This window comes from Lampetra fluviatilis, chromosome 19 (genome assembly GCF_964198595.1).
Source record: "Lampetra fluviatilis chromosome 19, kcLamFluv1.1, whole genome shotgun sequence".
Classification (NCBI taxonomy): Eukaryota; Metazoa; Chordata; class Hyperoartia; order Petromyzontiformes; family Petromyzontidae; genus Lampetra; species Lampetra fluviatilis.
Window position 1 is genome coordinate 9,675,546 of NC_136293.1, and position 20,919 is coordinate 9,696,464.

The 20,919-nt window shown below is 47.0% G+C and overlaps 1 protein-coding gene across 2 annotated transcripts in view; it reads left to right on the plus strand.

Moving 5' to 3' along the window:
• Window positions 1–20,919, plus strand: part of TMEM131 (transmembrane protein 131) — a 108,788-nt gene that overhangs the window by 35,706 nt on the left and 52,163 nt on the right. For both annotated transcript variants that reach the window (XM_078864997.1, XM_078864998.1), the window contains exons 4-6: window positions 10,567–10,635; window positions 17,824–17,947; window positions 20,429–20,545. In XM_078864997.1, the coding sequence (XP_078721123.1) occupies window positions 10,567–10,635; window positions 17,824–17,947; window positions 20,429–20,545 (310 nt within the window). The remainder of the gene's footprint in view (window positions 1–10,566; window positions 10,636–17,823; window positions 17,948–20,428; window positions 20,546–20,919) is intronic.

Below are 20,919 nucleotides of genomic sequence, written 5' to 3' on the forward strand. Positions count from 1 at the left end.
CGTCGTAATATGTTATTTTAATTTATTATTTTATTTTTAGACGTGACTTAACCGAAAAGAACCAAAGAATAATTCCTGCAGTCACGAAAGCTCCTAAATTAAGATTGAACCACTTCTACGGGGAAGTTTTAAGCTTATCCTTTTTCTTTCTGGCTATTTGTTCTCTCTGCCTGTGTCCTCTCTTTGGAATTTTCACACTTAAAATTCTAACTTAGCAAATTTTGAAACACGTAATCAACCAGGCTATGCGTTAATTGTGTGTTAACCGACTCTCTGTGTTGTATTACATCACATTTCGATATTTTGCTGGGTTATTTAATTTTCGTGTGCCTGTCTCCTAGTTTTCAATTTTGCGTGCGCGTTCCACATTGTCATCTTACTTGCAGCAGCAGCAGTACGTTGGCGTACACTCATTGATATGCTAATTCTCTCTGCCCCCTCCCTCTCTCCGTTCTCGCCCCCCCTCTCTATATTTAAGGGACCGTCATAGAGACAACCCCTCTCTTTGTGCCGATGTGTGTCCTCTCTCTGTGTGCCGTTGTGATGTCTGTCTGCTTGTATGTCTGTCTATAGTTTTGTAGTTAGATTTTTTGTTGCTATTTCTTTTATACCTGATGATGATTGCTTGTGTTGCAATCGAAACGTCGTAATATGTTATTTTAATTTATTATTTTATTTTTAGACGTGACTTAACCGAAAAGAACCAAAGAATAATTCCTGCAGTCACGAAAGCTCCTAAATTAAGTTTTTGATTGAGTTTGCGCGTCAATCAGAATTCGGAATCCTTACAACAGCGTTTGAACAGAAATGTGCCCGACTTGGTCTGATGTAGGAAGCTAAGCAGGGTCGTGCTTGGGTAATGTTTGGATGGGAGGTTGTCTACAAATACAGTGAAATATTTTCAGAGTATTCCCAATGTGTTTGTGTGTGTGTGTGTGTTTTCCTGTATCTACAATCCAAAAATTACCCTTCATTTAATATTTTCCCAACATCTATTATTAAAAATGTTCCCCCATCCCCCTGAACAAAATGCAATATCGCCATAGTAAGTTTGAACGGCCGATGTCGTAAGCGTCTCTTTGTGTCGCGGAGTGTAAACACGTTGGTTGCCTTAAAAGTACACCACAATGGCCGTATTGTACTTGTTCTTTGAAACGACGCTAACTGGCGAATGACAACCAAACAATAGGAGGAAACTCGGTGGCAATCTCAATTTGGGTTTGCGGTTTTCGAGAGTCTACACTGTGGACCACAATGCAGAAGTTGAGCACGAGTCGTATAAATTGTGCAAGTTTGTGCGCGGCTTGTGCACAAACTTGTGCAGTTTTGCGTGCGTGTGCATTTGCATGTCTCCGTTTTAGTTTGCAGGAATACAGCATCGTGTTCTTTACTGTGTTGTTAGTGTTTGTGTGTGTGCTCATTGGTGGAATAGGGATTCGATTTGTTTTTACGTGACCGTGAATGATCGTGCCTCCAGTGGCTGACGAGGGTGCCCCATTAATCCGTTGTATTCAAAATACGAGGCCACCGAACTCAAAGACTAGCAAGGCCGTCGTTGAAAAACCAACTGTGGACGTTGAGACCCATCTCTGTTCATTCATAACGAGAGTCGATGCATGTTCATCGTGAGCCTGGAAATCAATATCGATCGATGAATCGAGCATATTCCTTACTGTGTGCTTTGGTCCTAGAACAGTTGACGATATCACGTGGGCAGTGGTGCACAACCACGGTGAACAAAAAAACACATTCGTCAATAACAGTCCCAAATTATTATTCACTGTGTCTGTCTGGCCCCTCTATATGCTGTAAAGGACTTACTAGAAACATTGCATGTTATATATTTCTCCTTTTAAGGCAGTGGGTTTTAGGCAGTGGGTTTTTGAGTTGTTCTTTTAACGATCCTTAGTGGACCGCTGCTATTCCTGCCATGCATCGCTGTTGTAGATTGTCACCTGAACCTGACCTGGGCTTCTCCTAGGTCAGGGGTCGGCAACCCAAAAATAACAAAAAGCTGATTTTTTTTTTATCATTCAGGAAACAAAAATGCAATATTTAAAGAGCTGCAATGCACCTGAATAACGTCACAATGCAGTCCTTAAAGGGCCGAATGTGGCTCTTATCAGGCTGCCCGACCCCCTGTCCCAGGTCGACTCAGCCCAACGTAAGCAGTTTGTCATCATCGGCACTGGAGAGACATAGACAGCAACGAATGTTTGGTGTCGCGTGAGTTGTCATATCGGGACCTTTATTCAGAGGTATTTGGCAATAACAGCTATCTTAGAAGTCCATATGATATGTAGGAACTTACATTTGGTGAATGAGTAGCTGTATCATGCTGCAGGGAACGAGGCTGTGTTTAATTAAAATAACATAATTATTCATGTATTTATTACAGTGTCTTTATTTACACGTGCACATGTTGCAGCAATGCTGGATGGGAAGCGTTGTTTCGCGATGAGAAATGACATTTACTCACGTGACATTTTTCCCGTAAAAATGTAGTTTTGATTTGCACTCGCTTTCGATGTCTTTTACGAATTAATTAAAGATGCCATTCCACAGATCGTGAACGGCGATGCATGTTTCAGGGCGGCGACATTGGCCTATGGCCTCGGGGCGTAGCATATTCGCCACTCGTTGCCAGGGATTCACGGTGCAAATTCCATCGGCTGCCCCGATTAATTCTGCGGGTTGTGTTAACCGTAAAAAAAAATATGCGCCGTCCAATTAGCAGTGGACGTTAAAGATGCTGTGACGTCAGTCGCAAGAGTAGACCACCGTGAGTGCCAGACTTCGTGGTCCACATTTGCCGGACTTGAACAGTTACCCGCAAATATTTGCTCAATTGGAACGCGCATGTCAACCATCGTGTATCCCCTTTCCTTGGTAGACGAGAATAATAATACAGCTACGCTCAATGGAAAAATGTAATTTAGCAACAAGGAAGTAAGTTTGCTTCTCTGACATTTTTCCCGTAAAATGTAGTTTCAGTTGCGCTGTTTTGGATGTGTCTGTTTCTAGATTAAACACGGAAGTTCATACGACCATAACAAATGACATCTATTATCTACATTCCACCACTCAATATATTTACCACCGCAGTCAAATGTCTACTTAGGAATCTCTAGGCCATTACAGAAAGCTCTCTCCGAATTGCTTTTTGGTGTTTTATTCCGCCAGGTATCGACATTAGACCGACACCCGTCTTTGAAGAGGTCCTTGGACAATAATAGATTGATGCCGGCCGCTGTCTGACAGGATATTTCTATTAAAGTCTGACAGACACGGTCTTTGCGGCGGGGTCTTTAGACGACAGACAGACGGGTCAGGCTCTCCCCCAAGCAACGCCACCTTAGGCAGGCTGGCAAAGCAGTCCATTAACGACGACGCCTCCATACGGCTCCGGAGTTGCATGCGACTTTTTACGGACTGCTTCGTGAGACGTTCTTGATGAAGGACCACCGTCTCGTGTTCACCACACAGTGCACCTGCGGTTCTTGAATTATTGATTTAGTTTTTTTTAACCAAATTCGAAAAAAATGGCTCGTTATTTTGATTGCCGACCCCTGCACCTTACTGAGAAATGTGTTCAGAGAACCACGTGAACAAGCGCCCTCAGTACAACGCCAATGGCGCTGCGTACGCAGCGTGCCGTTTTACAGATGTTACCTAATTTTTCATTAAAAAAAAACATTGTAACAATAGTGGAATGGCGCATTGGAGAAACTCGGAGAGACTACACACGCGTGAAATTACATGGAGAAACGGAAAGAGGAACGCATGGATTGGAGAACACGTGCAAATGAGAGATATCATATTGACTGCGAAGATAAATGAGTGGGCTTGGGCAGGAAAATGTCACGAGAAGGGGGTGACGATGGACGATAATCGATAATAATATTAGAACGGCAGCCGAAGGAGTAGAATACGCCCGAGAGGATGTCCCAAATCGCGGAGATGGAGCGATGAAATCAGCTGTAATTAATTTGATTGTTCCAAATTAAGGTGGGTTGATGGCAGTGGCATATTGAGGCCCTTCGTCCAGCAGTGGATGATGCATGACCACTGGTGATGAAACCCACTTTTATTGACAGTATTTCTTTGACAATATGAAAGCGACTGGTTGAAAGGGTTTTGCCATTTTCATAACAACTTGTGACGTGTACATGGAGGAATGGACAGGCGATTGTAACATCTCCCAGGTATAGCACAAATAAGTATTTTCCCCGGTGAGTAATATTTTCTTTCCCCCTGCACCTACAATGAGCGCGTTTGGCCACGTACGGTGCTAAAGAAGTTCAACGTACACACAAACAAAGATACATGCAACGTAGCCTTACTATAAAAAATAAGCCGTGAGAGTTTGGTTAAACTGCTGCTGGTGACGATGATGGTTTTTGCCAAGAACAACAAAAACACTTGAGGAAGGCAAGGGGGGAATCCAACTCGACCGTACCTCCCTAACAATGACTTGAGATCTTCTTGGTTCTTTCGGTAAAGTCACGTAGAAGGCAAATAATAAAATTATAAAAATAAAACATAATAAAATAATTCTCACGACGTTTCGGCCACAACGCAAGCAGCCGTCTTCAGGTGGAGAACAGGTCTGTCGAGAAGGCAGAACAGACCTGTTCTCCACCTGAAAACGGCTGCTTGCGTTGTGGCCGAAACGTCGTGAGAATGATTTTATTATGTTTTGTTTATATTATTTTATTATTTTCCTTCTACGTGACTTTACCGAAAGAACCAAGAATATGAATCCCTGCAGTCACGAAAGCTTTAAATCGAAAAATTACTTGAGAGAGAACCCTGGTGAGGAGTGTGGTGCTGAGAGGTGTGGGGTCAGATTGGACGGACTGAGCTCAAGCCATGGGTCTGCCCTCTCTGTCCGGAGACCCGTTCAGAGACGACCCTTTTAATAAAATACAGTAAAACCTTGGATTGCGAGTAACTTGGTCTGCGAGTGTTTTGCAAGACGAGCAAAATTTTTTAATAAATAATAATTTGATAAACGAGCGAGGTCTTGCAATACGAGTCGTACCTGTATACGCTTTGTCTGCCGCGCGTCACGTGATCACAACTGATATAGGAGTGCTTTGATACACAAGTGCTTTGGATTACAAACACGTTTCCGTAACGAATTATGCTCGCAATCCAAGGTTTTTACTGTATAACGTTTCTACTGTCTCCCAATGTACAGTCACGAGCGGCTCTGTATTTTGCAACGCCACCAAACAGTTAGCCCGCGTCAATCGTCAGTCCCGACCAGTGACATTCCTGCGCGCGCGCGCGGCGAATGGCGCGTGCTTCTGGCGTGTACGAGCGCGCCGCTGCGTCCGCTGGCGCGTGCTCGGTGGAGAGAAGCTGGGGTCCTCGAGCGGTAAATTTGCCGCGCCGTTATCGGACGGTCGGATTGTCGGCGCTCGCAAACTAACAACCCATTTCCTCACCCTCCCTCGCCCCCACCAAAGTTTTTTTTTTACAAGCTTACAACAGATACCAAATTCTGGGACCTCTTTTGCCAGAACGTAAATATGAGGATAGGTTTTTCCCCTTTTTTCTGGCAACAAAACCGGTGTTAAGATGTTAAAACACCAGAAAAAAGGAGAACCTATTCTCGGATAACCAAATGATGTATCTCTAATTCAGTGTCTCTGATGACTCAACGTTCAGATATGAATGAATAATAATTGTACCTTTTCTCAAATTAGGGAAGTGGGTTTGGGCAGGATACGTCACGAGAATGGGTGATGGCCCATATGGTTAAGAATAATGAATTCGTGCAGGAGTTAGATGTATGATTTACATCGTGGGATTTTGAGAGAGACCTTTATCCAGCAGTCTATTGATCGTGGTGCAAGATTATGAAATAATAATTTCAGCCTTTTCTCAATCCACTACTGGATGAAGGCCCTCCCGTTTCCATGTCGGTCACGGGGGGCTGTTTAACAACGTTTGGCCACGCTGGACAGGTGAAGTGGGTGGTGGGTGGAGGGTGGTGCAGGGAAACCAGAATCGGTTCGGATAGCACTGTGCGCTAGCCACTGTGCCACCACTTCGCCTCCACATTTAAAAGTGTATGGATGTAATTGCACGCACTCCCACCGACTTATTTACTTCTCTACTTGTTTGATTCTTTATTTCTTTTGGGCTTTCGCCATATGTCACATCCATAATACAGGTTTTTTTTTTGGGTTAGATCGCATAAATATAAATGCGTCGTTGAAGCACAAATCTGGCTGCCGCCTGATGGTGCCGGTTGTAATTACTGGCGAAACAATAATTGCTCTCCAACACGCCTGTTTGCTGTACTAGTGACGAATTGGCATGTTCCGTTTACGTGACAAACCTTCCTAATTGGCTGTCGGGTGGTGGCAGGTTTAACGACATATTTATATTTACACGACCTAACCCAAAAATCCTGTATTATCGATGATATTGGTCGTGAAAGCCTATGCGTTGGACATATGTCACATGTAAGTCATTAGTTAAATAAATACATTCTTACAATAACGCTCAAACGAGATCAATGTTCATGCCTGCTCTGTGGGTAATGAATGTTCGCTCTCTTTAATGTACGTGCCCTTGTGCGTCTGTGCTTGCCTGTGTGACTGTGTGTGTCTCTGCACTTGTATAATTGTGAGTGAGCGTTGGTATCGGCAATAAATTGTATGTCTATGCAGTGTCACAGCACTAAGCGATATTGGCCAAACTTCTAAATGCTGAAAACTTGGCTGCATGTCACTTTGTTGGTGTTGCACTTATCGAACATCGATGCCACTGCAAAAAAACTTGGCAGGACCCTTCTGAAAAAGAGTCTTAAGACTCGGTCAGTCTCAAGTCGTCCGTTTACCTTTCCTGGGTAAAGGGACGTAATATGATATAACATTGATGGTGACCGCTTGACATCCAGCAGTGGATTGCTCACGGCCGATGAAAAATACGAGACAGATTGCCCGTATGTATTTTGTTTTAAGGGTAATGCAGCAAAAGCTGAGAAGTGCACATAGACACGTGGAGAGGTTCACGCACGGAATTACTCTCAAAGACAGGAAGAGGAACCCGTGAAGTCATGAATATACACAAATTAGAAACGCTGTTGACTGTCAGTAAAAATAAGCGGGGGTTGGGCAGGACACGTCCACAGAAAGGATGATGGCTGGTGGTCAAGACTACTAAATATTCAGTTACAGGAAGGAGGAAACATGCCCGAAAGGACGTCTGCTGTGGAAAGAAAGAGATAAATTCAGCTCGTTTGCAGGTGCTAGATGGTCTGTTGTATCACAGGACCATGCGAGAGGGTGAGTCACGGCTTGGGGAGGCCTTCATTCAGCAGTGGATAGATCTAGGCTGCTGACGTTTATGATGATACAGAGTCCGGGTTTTTCTTTTGTGGATCGGATATTTCATGCCATGCAAGCCTATGCAAATGAGTATTAACCTTACTGGGGCTTTCTACAGTTGAACAGAGCCTAAAGTGTGAGCCCTGCATGGTGTGTCAACACCAGCACTGGAGAGACAAAGGCGGTCAAGCATGCAATACACGGCTCCCACCACCCCCTCTCTCATGCGCCCTGAAAGTTTTCATAGCTCGATAACAGCGCATGGCCCCAAATGGTCTGCATGGCCAAACAGAAGCAATGTTATGTTTGTGCACCTTTTAACATGACTACATTTCAAATATTATGTGGGCGTGTGGAGGCGTGCTTGGGCCTGTGTGCCTTCACCTTTTGTTAGCGCATGTAACTACTCTACAGGGGAGGTATGGCAATGCACCGGTGCAGTTTCACTCGCGTATAATAAAAACGGGATGGAACGTTTGGCGTAGTGGTTGGCGCACCTCGCAATGAATCCGGCGAACTGCGTTCAATTCTCAGCCATGGGTAACAGCACGAGTGGGGAGAGATTGATGTCTGAACCAGTAGTCCTGGACCACTGCTGAACGACAAACCAAACCAACCAGCATGGTGAAGTATAGGTACACCCCCCCCCCTCCTGCTGACTGAAATGTCGTGGGGGAAGCCCTTCATCCAGCAATGGATTGACTAATTCCATTACATTATTGTAATTGAAGTCAACCGTATAACAATGCGAACCAAAACACATGTGCCAACCGCTCGCCAAAAAAAACCCAATATTTTACCAGGTAATGCCCCACTGAGCTACGGAGCTCTTTTTCAGAAGCAACCTTGGCCACAAATGATAGCCCAACGAAGTGGCTTATCACGTGGAAATTTATAGCAGCCAAATTCTCTAAATGCATGGTTCGGGTAAAACCGGAGCACCCGGAGAAAAATCCACGTGACCACGTGGAGAGCATGCAAACTCCAAATATGCAGTCGTCAGATGTGGGATCAAACCCACAAACTTCTGTGTACCAGGCAAGGGAGTTAAAATCTCGCCACCGTGGAGCCTCAAAAAAGCGGCCCCTTAAAACAAACCCCATGTGAGCTCGCAGAGCAGGCAGCATGCCCAGGGTAAAGGTCGCTGGCTGGGGTCGCCTTTAGCGCGGCACCAATCCAAGCGGCCAAACCTTCGTCGAGGTGTTTTGGTAACGGAGATCGCTCCGTGCACCCACCTCTTCGCCGCTGGCCCGGTGACCTGTGACCTTCACTCTTGGCCGGAACCCTTGTAGCACACAAAATAGAAACCCGATGGACCAGCACGGTGACAATTCGTAATCCTCAGAGCCACACCGTCCAAGCAGTGGTGAGTGACGAGCAAAATAAATATATAACAAGAAAAAACTTGCTCAATGGCGGACACGTTCCTCAGATAGGCCCTGTGCTTTTGTGCGATTGTTATTGTTGTTGAATTCCCTGTGTTATTGGCCAGAGGGTCCTTTATGTGATGTCAGTGGGGGAGGTGGAGTAAAGTTATGCTGTCAGAAGGCTTTTTTTTATCCCCACGTGGAAATGTGCAACAACAGCGCAATATCAATGAATTAATCATAACACTAATTATTCAAGCGGTGCGTTAAAAATTGGATTTGTGCAGCGTCTCGATGCAACTGCGTGTCAAGCTGCTGCCGTGGTCCACAGGGTATCCAAAGTGTATCCAAAGTCCCATCACAGCAAGTGTGAACTCTGCTTCTTCGCACGGCAAATTTGAGTTGTAACTTTTTACTTTCCCTGTGAACCATCGGAGGGCCGCACTGGCCACAAACGACCTCAATAAATAACTCTGTTTGAGTCTGCCCTCCTTATCCCTCTTTGGGTGGAGCCATGACGCACTGACTGGCTAGGTTATTTCGTCGATCCAGCCACCCGAGTTTAAGTCCTGACCATGGCTTGACATAAGTGGCGAGTGACATCTGAATGGGTCTTGGGCTGAGCCGCTTCACCAACCCCTCACTGTCCTAAATACTGAAATACGGTCAAACAATTCATATAACCGACACGGCATGGGGAGGCATTCAACTAACAGTAGATTGGCAATAGGGCTGTAAATTATTCAACACATTCCTGCCGAGGGAGCTGGTAGGAACTTTGGGTTGCTCAGTCAATGGCCAGGGTCAACGGCGGCGTGGTGTATTCCGCAAATATGGCCGACTGTGAGGGCGGGCACAAGCCGGTGTGAGTAGGTTAAACGTTGAGTTTTATAAGGGCATCACGGGGTGACCAGCCCCTCCCCACCCAGCCCCCCCACCCAGCCCCACCCTCCCCTTCCCACCCAGCCCCACCTTCCCCTCCCAGCGCCTCCCCTCCCAGCCCCTCCCTGCACGACGGACACAATAATCCCCTGTGGGCTGGTGTAACCAGGAGGTTCCTACCAGTATTATTCTGTCCTTAGAGTAAGTAATGTCAAGCTCGCTCCTATACTTGGAGTTGCATTTGTCACGAGCGTATGTCTCAATGTTGCATTTCTCCACCACCCTATACCAATCCGTGCTTTAGAGTTCCGCAAGCCTTCTCTCGTCACACTGCCCATAATTGCGACGATACATTATCCATTCACCTGTTTTAAGTCGAACGAGGTCATTGCTGCAAGAATTCCGTGTTATTACACATGCTTGCATTTGTATTTTGTCACTTGTGTATGTATGGAACCGGCCGAACCACCTTCGCCGCCGCCGTCGTCGCTGCGACCTGAGACAGGAATGCCTCAACAGCATGTGCTGATCTGTGTGGCCGACGCATCGCACGTGTGTCCCGAGCTCAGCCAGTAGAGTCAGGGGTGGGGCCATGACTGAGGCAACCTCTTTGGGCGGGCGTGGGCGTTGGCGCAGAGGTGGGGGGGGGAAGGCACAAACAAAATATTTTTTTTCGCTTTTTCACGTGTCGCTCGGACGCTTGGCTTGTCGCTGCGAGCCTTGTCTTGCTAGCTCGGTCGCGCGCCAGGCGGACGGCTCGCTCGTCCCTCGTTGTACCCATGCGCGGTCCGAACGTCGACAGCGCCACACAGCAGGAGGCATTCGCCCGTCGGCAAGTTCGACGGCCGGAGCGAAGGACTTCAAGAAGGACAACGCTCGTTTACCGCGTGGCTCTTGGCCTGCGCGGGGCACGCCGACATGCTGTGCACGCTGCTTCTGAACACGTTGGTCGCCGTGCCTGTGTTTTGCAGTGCGGGATGCAGTCGAGGGAGCAGCAGACCCATCCGGTTTGAGCCGCCCATGCTGGATTTTCACGAACAGTGAGTGTGCCACGTTTTTTTGGCGACGTGCGATCGTTTGCAGGTAGCAACATGGCGAAGTGTTGCTTGTGTAGCCGCCACCGCCGTGTAACCTGTAGCTACCGCACCACAAAACATGAACCTTGCACCCCGTGCGGAGTGACTCTAAAGCGCTCTCGCTGACTTTGTAATTATTATTCGGTTACGTACTTGGACCTTGATAGAAATACATTTTGCACACTTTTTTGTTAAAAGATGTCAATGTTGAAATTGTTTATGGTCTACTTTTTGGGAAGTTTGGAATATCTTGGTGAATTTTGTTTCTGTGCGGTCCCACCATTTACCATCGTGACACCACCACCAAGTGTGGTTTGTTTGCCTTTGAAACCCATACGCAACGAGGGACATCGAGAAAGATATTCATTTATGTCCACTGCACACAGCCTGCGACATGCCGTGGACATCACATCATTTTTAAGAGCTATCAAATGGCGGCAAATCAAGTGGGGACGCATCTATCTTCAGCGTTACTGGCCGTGGGTCTGAGACACGTGATCGGTTATGCTACATTTCTTCTAAACGTCGCTCAGTAGGTGTGCTTAAATCTGCTGTGGCTTTGACAGACGCACGCATGTATGCATGTATGTTGAACTTCTTTTGCACAGTCGCCAACCGTGCTAATCGAAGGTACGGGAGTTTAAAGGTTGATATTGTTCAAGTTAGGGCCCTATTGGCCGCATCAAGCGTGAAATTGTACGAAAATTAAATACGCGAGTAGAATGGCATTGGAGGGGAGGGGGGACGTGTGGAAAAACGTGGGTGAAAATAAACACCACGATCTCAGACTCAACTTTATGCATTTGCTCCGACAAGCCACGCTGAGCACAAAATATCGAATTTATATTTGCTTCAACGGCAGCCGTGCACGTGTTTAACTGGCCTAAGTGTATGATGCACCATTCACACCGTTAATAAATACTTTTCGGAAGTGATATTTACCCAGGAAAGCCTCGCCGAGTCTCTTAAGATTTCTGTTCGGGAGGGTTCTACTCGGGGTGTTTGGCCAATCCTTTGAGTGTCTTTTGCATGGTGGAGGCAAACTGAAGTGCCCAGAGTAAACCCACAACTTCAAGAGGAGAACCCACGATCCCTGCACACATCTACTTGTGCAGCTCTTCTGTCAACCCATTGCTGGTTTTGTAGGCCTCCCCTCGCCACGTGCATGTCATTGGAACGAATTTACCATCCTGCACCATGCTTGTCGGTGCAGGTCGGAACACAGGGACGCGGGAGTCTAGTTGGGTAGAACACGCAGCCTGCCATGGCACCTCAGAAACTGGCACCACCTTGCCATGTGTCGGTAGGCGGCAACTCCCCCTACATGGAGACGCTCAAGATCATCGGGCAGTAGTGGCGGAGTTTCAGAATGTTATTTCGTTGCCGCTTCAGCAGGGTGCAGCCCGTTTTTTTGTTATCCCATTTGGCTGCACCAATGATGCCGACTCGATTTTACGAGCACGGCGGGGGGGTAAGCGTGGTTGTGCTGGCCCGGTGTGACCTCGTTGGTGGAATACTGGTGGAAGGAGAGAGGGGGGGGGGGAGCCAGCTCGTCCAGCCGTCGCCTAGCCCCCCCCCCCCCCCCCCGGTGACCCCCGCACGAGCGTGCGGCGTTCTCGCGTGGCACTCCCCCCTTACGCTCGGCATCCCAGCGTCTCCTTCTGAATTGTCTGGCATCGGTGTGGTCGTGGTCGCAGTGTTCGTTTTTGCTGCACAACCTCCGCACGTGGTGCAAAGACAACGATGCCCACCCCCCCCCCCCCCCCCGTTTCGCCTCAACAGACTGTTGGGGGCAAGCTCCCTTAGCGAGTAGCAACCTATGAAGACCAGTATGACACACAAGGAGGGGTGGGTGCCCAACACCACGCCCGACCGCCTTTGTCTCCCCAGTGGCGATGTTTACACACAGCACCAGATACTCATTTGAGGCTGAGTCGACTTAGGGGAGGCCCAGGATTGGTTCAGATAATCTTCACTGGTGTTGGTGGCCGTGAGCGAAAAGCGAACTTGGTTACCTGGTTTGTAGCGCAGCGCGCTAACCGATGCACTACGTGGTATCAAGACAAACACACGCACGCCCTCCCTTATTAATATTTCCACAAGCACATTGTATCGATGTGCGTTGCAGGCGTCACCTGGCAGATATGAAACGGACCCACTCGCATTGTTCGTACCGGCTGTAATTAGGTTATTGTAATTGACTTTGCTTCATAGTGGTGATTATAAATGTGTCAGTACAGATGGTGACATATCAGGTCAAGCGCTGGAAAACGCATGACGCCTTTTTTAAGGGCTTCAGTTAATGTTTTGCAAAGCTGACTTTCAAGCTCGAACTAAAATTCTCAACCAGTTTCTCAAAGCCACTGTTTCGCAAGCTGCAGGGTCGGGCAATATCTTAGCTGCAAGCATCAGTGATGAAGGCAGAATCTTGATGATCAAGCAAGATTTTTAAGCAACGTGCCCCCATGTCCACGCAACACCCACCACCGCCCCCCTCTCCAAATAACGGGAGATAAAAACAAAATGAGTTCCAACCCACAGGATTTTTTTTATGTTAAGCAAGTTACAACTCATTTGGGACATTGAAACTTGCCAAATTTTAGTGAAAGCGAGCAAACACAAACTTGCACACTGGCATGTGTGTGCACATGAGCACAGATACAGGCAATGATCCCCCATATAGCCTCACCTTACTTTTGGGTCAAGTGCACACACAAACACGCAGACGGCGCAACAATCGCCTCGTATCCATGATCACTGTCGTGACTCACCCGTGCTGGCCCAAGAACAGCCTGGGAACAACCCAGGAACAACCCAGAAACAGCAGCTCGGCCGAGACTAGACCCCAAGCCGTGTATATATAAGCAGTGACGTTTACACGAACTTGGCCTCTCCTCCTCCATGCCGCTATCGTGAGGCGTGTGACGATGCATTGGTGAATCCGTTCTCAATGTGTTCTTATAGGAATCGTTTACCTACAGTTCATACAAATCATGTGCTTACGCTACTTTTCGGATACTGAAGCAGAATGAATAACCATACGAGTGAACCAGAAAAGTATGGCAATAACAAGACACAAAAATAATAAATTCTTATTAAATTGCAATTCAAATTAAATTGCATCCATAAATTTTCACGAATGCCTACCTCACACAAAACTAAACACAAACTGATTTTTGTGTTTGGTTTGTTCTACCCCCGCACCACCGATTATGACGGTTGGTACCGTACGTCGCGAAACAAGTTCTCAACGAACATTATACACCTCACCCTGGATCCAACATCAAGCCACCTCGTTCTAACCCCCACGGTTCTTGCTTGGAAAGCAATGCTCGTCTAAAAAAAAAACTAAGTTTGAATCGCAGGCTTGTTGGGTAAGACTCCTTCAATTTAAGAATATTATTGTGTTGTGGTTTATTTGGGGGGTTGGTGAGCGGTGTGGTGTGGTGCAGCATCTCGCACACACTGCACTCAGAACCTGCCAATTGGAGTTCAATCTCCAGTCCCGGCGAGCACCAGTGGAAAGTGATATTTAAACCAGTCCTCTCACCTTTCCACTCCCGCCCCCTCACACCAAATTCACCAGCATGATATAATGTGGTCAAACAACCCTGCCCATGACCGACACAACATGGGGGGGAGCCCTACATCCAGCAGTGCATTGGTTAAGGGCAATACATTATTTTATTTTTAACTTGTTTTTATGTGTATTCATATACTCCAGTAATTCTGTGTAGCATATAATGGGGCTTTTGTTTACACCATTAGTATTTGCACACACGTTTGTTTTCACGGGAGGTCTTGCGAGAGTGATATTAAATATAGCCCCTCGCTCGTTACTGTGCACGCGCTCTTGTGCGCTGTGAAATGAACGTGCGCTTGCACTTTGCGTGCATGCGGTAAGTAAATAAAAACGGGGGGCATCGAATCTCCGTCAGTTGTCGTCTCGGTAACACGCTTTTGTGTCCCCGCTATGAAATTAACCTACGCTTGCGCGACGGAGCCAGGTTCTATCGCATTAGAAAATAAATAGCCTGGATGCGACTTCGGTGGCATTTTGCAGGAAATAGTTTCCGAGACATTTCATACGGCGAGAGCTGTCCAGGGGGCTTGCCTCGCTGTCGTCGATACACAGCATCGTGTTGCAGTACACATTGGCGGACTTGGCGCGTTGAACCGCGTGTGCCCGAGTGTGCCCCCGCGTGTGCCCCCGTGTGTACCCATATTGTGGGGAGCGGTAGTGTGATGGTTGGCGCGCTACGCTATGAAACCTGGCCACTGAGGTTCTGATTCACGTTCACGGCCAGCACCAGTAACGATTATCTGAACCTGTCATAGGCCTTGGTCTGGACATCTCTGAAACTACTGGACGTCTCTCAAAGGGTTTTATAGTTAATTGTATTCCTTCAGTATAAATACATATTCTAATTCTGCTAGGGTTGACTCAGTCTCAAATGAGTACCTGGTGCGGTGTCTAAACATCTCCACTGAGGAGGTAAAGGCAGCTGGGCGTTGGTTTTGGCCACCCCCCCCCCCTCGTGTGCCGTGCCGGCCTTCATTGGTGCTCGCTAACAGCACTTGCCCAAAAGCCTGTTAAGGCTATACTTGGGATCTTTGCTTTTGTGTCCACATTGCTAGTTTACTTGAATGCGGTGCTGTCGAGAGACGAATGACTAATTCGCCTTGAACGTCCTCGGTCTCGTCGGACGAGAAACAGGGTTGGGCCTGGTTGGTATATATATATCGTGGGAGATTGCCTGGGCTGTGAGGTAGCCAGGAGGTGGTAGGCAGCAGTACAGCTGTGGATTGCGTCCGTCTGTGCGGAACTTTTAAGTATTATCCCTTTGGGCACTCTGGCTTTCTTTGACATGCTAAACAGCTGTTAGCTGATGGAATCGTCCTCACATTCCAATGGAGAATGCTTCTGACAAAGTAGCATTGAGACTCGGGGAGAGGCTTTCCTGGTATTATTGTTATTCAATATTTAATGCCACAACAGTTTTGCGTAGCTTGACAGACCTACGTTTACTTTTCTTATTGATCAACTTCAGCAACCTCCATATAGTAGCGTGTCTTGTGTTTGAACATCGTAGCCAGTGCAACCATTTGTGGGTCGCTCGGATAGATGTTTTGGAAAGTGAAGAGTCAAGAAATATGTAGAGAAATTCTGAATGCAACCAAAATTTCAAAGACGCTTTGTAAATAGGGGGGCGCGTGCACATTCGAAGGGATAAGGGATTTAAACACATTTTTTGTTATGTCTTGCTTGAGGGAAATGAGACAAATATGTGGTCGAAGGGCCATTTCTTGAAACCTATCATCATCCACCATGATCTGTCCATTGCTAGAGGAAGGCCTCCCAACCCGTCATGATCTCCTCAGCCTTGCGATGCAACGGTCGATGGAGCTCCTCCACTCGAGCGCATTTCATCACTCGTCCATCTCTGTGAAGGACATCTTCTTGGGCCTGCACCCTCATTGGTCTCGACCAACAGCCGTTACGTCCTCTCCCTTCCAGCGACATGTCCCTGCCCGAGCCAACTTACTTTTACGAACAGTTAAAGTGGCATCTTTAACTTGCCTATGACCAGCAATGTGTGTGTTCCTTTTCGTTGCAATTCTCAAAACGTTACATCTGGTGCTTGTTCCTCCCATTCATTAGCCACCATTCGTTAATAATAACGACCAGGCTAAGTTGCCAAGGCCTGCTGGGTAATCTAAAGTTGTCGTTTTTTTCCCCCAAGGACAATACAAACTTCGAATTTCACTTCTGGAGGCCCTGTGAGCAATGCCTCTGTGTTGCCGTTCGCCACAGTAACGGCAGGGCAAGGAATAGACGGAAAATTGCTTGTGCACGATGGCACTGTTTTTTTGGTAATTGGAGGGCATCCCAGCCCCTCTCGCTCAGCTCGCTCGGCCTGGCCACGCGACCTGAGCCGCTACCAAAAAACCCGGTGTCGTGTTTCGTGGGACACCTGCCTCCCTGTAACTCTATCTCAGCGTTCGTCCCCCCCCCCGCCGGCTCGTGCGTCCAGCGTGGACTAATCTCACTCGGCCCGTCTCACCCCGCTCTATCCCGCAGCGTTAAGTAGGTGATAACGAGCAAAACCTACTTGGTTTGTGCGTCCGCGCAAACGTTTGAGAGAAACTTATAAATCCCGCACCGCCTGCCGTAAGAGAGGTAATCCTTCACAATCCCGGGCTCGTGTAGATGTCAGAAGCTTGTCCTGAAATGATATCTGCCGAACACACATTGAAATGTGAGAGACTTGTGGCTCGTTTGGGGGGGGGGGTGCGGTCCTGTGTTTGTCTCGCATGCGACACGCCACGAGTTGGGTAACGTGGATTACCGTAGCGGCTCCTCCCGTATGTTTTCGCGCTGGACCGCATGTTGTTCCGCGTGATGCCTGACGTGATTTGATTTACGTGCTGGGAGCTTCTCCACGAACATGAAATGAGAAGCCTCCTCCAGCACGTGAAGCGAAACATTGGACAATGCCAAACGCTACGAGCTACGACCCGACAACCAAGTCGTCGAGCTATACAGCACAAGATAAGAGAACCAACGCAGTGGCGGGGATTAATATTGGTTCATTGTTGGGGTGTCTGGTTCTATAAGTGGGAGAAATTAACTTAACTCGTACAAATAAAAGCCAATGTTCTCCTTAGCTGAGTCAACGTTAATTTAATCCAACATTTATTAAAATAAAATTAAGTACTTGCAAATGCGTGGCTTGTTATTGAGTGGGTTCATTTTCTTGAAGGACGTTGAAGAAACAGAAATGACATTTATTTACTTGGTAAAGCCTCACTGAGGCTCAATAACCATATTCACGAGGCACCTGCACTGGGATCTATGGCCAAATCCCATTCATGAATGTTCCGCACGTGGTATTAAACCAGACAAACATTTCATTTTTTCCACCCCATTGATTTTCCAAATGCTCGTCATTCAATTGAGAACCGCGCTTATTCCAACGGGAATATGTTGCGGGAAGATTTTCTTTTTCCCCCCGAGAGGGCTGCCTGAAACAAGCGAATGACGATCCTGGGAAAACCAGGACCCTGGAAATGCCACGTGCAGTGGCCACGCGCGTGAAACGCCGCCCTTGCTATCAACGCTTGTTGTCTCGCCCCTGCTCTGCTTCACAGGCCGGTGGGCATGCCGAAGATGGAGACCGTTTTCCTGCACAACCCCAGCGCAGAGGAGACGATAACTTTATTATCAATATCGGCGACCACGTCACATTTCCACGCATCCTTTTTTCAAAATCGGGTGAGCGGGCACAAACATGCGTGTGCCTCAGTGCTGTGTGCGTATGTGCGTGCGCGCGTGTGCGTACATGTATTCACTTGTTTGTGGATCCGCATGTGTATGTGTGTATGTGTGTCTGTGTGTGTGTGTGTGCGCACACATAATGGTAAGCGGTAGTGTAGTGGTTAGCGCGCTGCACTACGAATAAGGCGACCTGAGTTAGATTTCCGTTCACGGCCTACATCGGCGACGAATATCTGAACCGATTCTGGGCTTCCCCGAGGTCGACTCATCCTTAACTGAATACCTGGAGCAGTGTGTAAACATCTGGGTTTGTCCCGTGATCTCCTGTCAGCGTGCCTTCGACACTTCACGTGGCCTCAAGGTGCACCTGACCTGGCACAGGCTAGGGTGATGTCACCATCACTAGTGGCGAATGGCGGTATTGCTATAGGTGTTTGCAGGTATCTGGGTGGAAAGTGGAAGCATAGTGGTCAGCTTGCTGTGCAGATAAACTGGCAAGCAGAGTTACATTTCCCGCCGCTACTAATGTCAGTGGTAAGTGTCGTCTAATCCTGTCCTAGGCCTCGACCAAGTTAACTCGGTTTTAAACGAGTACCTTGTGCGGTGTGTAAACAATTGCCAGTGGGGAGATGAAGACGACCTGGGTGCGGTTATGACTTCCACTAAGCCATCATTTGTCATGCTGGCCTTAATAGGTGCTCACTGACAGCATTTTTTACTTACAAGGCTTTCATGGAGAAGAACATCGTCTTTGTTATTGCGTGTTATCATTTGTTTGTATGTATGCGATTAAACTAACCTACCACTAAGATCTAAATGCCAGCCCTAAAAATGTGTTTATAGCTGCGTTAAAAAAATTATTTAGATGTTTCGATAATATTAATCATAACTTAAAGCTTTCGTGACTGCAGGAATTCTTATTCTTTTTGGGTCTTTCGGTAAAGTCACGTAGAACAAAAAAAAGACCCAAAGAATATTCATTCTTGCAGTCACGAAAGCTTTAAGTCAAGATTCATGGGCTCACTCTTGCACCCCTCTATATTCAAACGTTTTGCAGAAATACCCGTCTTACCTGTCTCGTGCAAATACCTCGCAGCAGCGTTCCGAGGAATCTGCCACGCTCACTTTTTACGTGATGCTATGTGTTTTGTGCCAAAAATAAATAATGCCTGTATTGGAGCAGATATTTAGCCTTGCTCCTACGTAGCAATTATTGTATACTGTTACCAAGAGCACATGTCATCCTATTAGCGTCGTAATGAATATTGATTAAATGTTCAATGTGATTGTATTATTTGAATTAGCACAACATAAATAGCTTTGTAAGCGCACTTGAGTGAGTATTCGGGACCTAATGATTATCCTCTTCCTCACGATTTAATGAATTGTCACGATTCAGGGTCACACGATTCATTGTCAGACTCGAGGGCAATTGTTTTTACCATTGTAGCAGCAGTTGCTGCGCTGTTAGCTGCAATTACAATTGAAAATGATACATTCACAATTGTAATTGACCATAGTTCTGAATTCGATTCAATTCCACATTTTTATTTTATTTTATGCTGTGACTGTAGGAGGCCACTTGAACTCATTGCATACTTCATGTATGATTAAAACAACATTTATTATTGTACATGCAATTTTATGCATGCATTATGAACTTCAGAATTAGCATCAATCTACACTCTAATGCATCGTTGCACCCACACGGTGTGACTAATGTTTTCTACCGTGGTTTCGACTCGATCTGATGATGGTATCTTTCTCTACGTGTATGCTCTGTGTGCCCGCGTGTGTTTGCCTGCCAGCGCCGGTCTGTTTATAACACAAGCGGCTCTAGGCTCTTATGGTTCTAAACTGAATTCTTTCACAGCCACATCACCCCTCACCACATGTCCTGCCAGCCTGAGCGCAGGTGGTTGTAAACACAATATGAAACTCCATTGGAACCTCCTTTGCCAGTAAAAAATATGATAATTGTTTTTTTACCCTTTTATCTGGCAACAAAACTGACATGTCATGTTTGCATAGACCACAATACCTGCAGTCATAATGCAAACAAAAAGCATAACTCTGATAATATATGCACTGTCCTTGAAGTTGATTGGTCCACACCCGAGACAGCTTTCCTTAGAGCCTAGTCTCACATGGTGTTGGACCAGATGACGCCAAAAGGCGTCATCTGGTCCAAAACCCACAACATTTACAATTTACAATTTGAGTTCGACGTTAGCAACCAGCCTCATCAGACGACAGCCAGAGTCGTTTCGCTGGTAATTACAAGCGGCATGTTTTTGTTTACGTGACAAACATTGCTAATTGGCTGTATCAGGTGGTGGCGGGTTTAATGACTCATTTATATTGATTGACGCGATCTAACCCTCAAAAACATCTAAGTGATGATATTGGTTCGGCGAAAGCCAACATGTTAAACTGTTTGTTTGCTCGTTTGTTCGCTTGTGTGTGCGCGCGTTTTAGGTAATTCCGCCCGGAGGAAACACATCCTTCGAGGTGGTGTTCCTGGCGCGGGTCGTGGGGAACGTGGAAAACACACTTTTTATAAACACGTCCCGCCACGGGGTCTTCACCTACCAGGTGAGCGAGCCCCGCCGCCCGCTAACCAAGCCGTTTCGCGCAATCCGCCGGTTTATTGGTACGTTCGTATCCACGGTCAGGCACCGACACGCGTGCCCACGAGCCTCGTTTGGATGTTTCAAGTTGAGTTTGTTCAACCGGGCGAGAGCTCGGGAGACCAGGATGAAGTCTCATTGGCAAGAGCTACCCGAGTCACCGAAATGACGGAAGGAATGACAAAACAAAAACTAAAGTACAGCAACGGAGCAAACACAACTCAGAGTAACAGTGTCAGAAGAGCACTTGATAACACTGTCAGAATCAGTGCTAAATAATAAGCGATGATAAAGATGGGGTTTTTTTCCTCTTCATGGGTGCTCGCTAACAGCACTTGC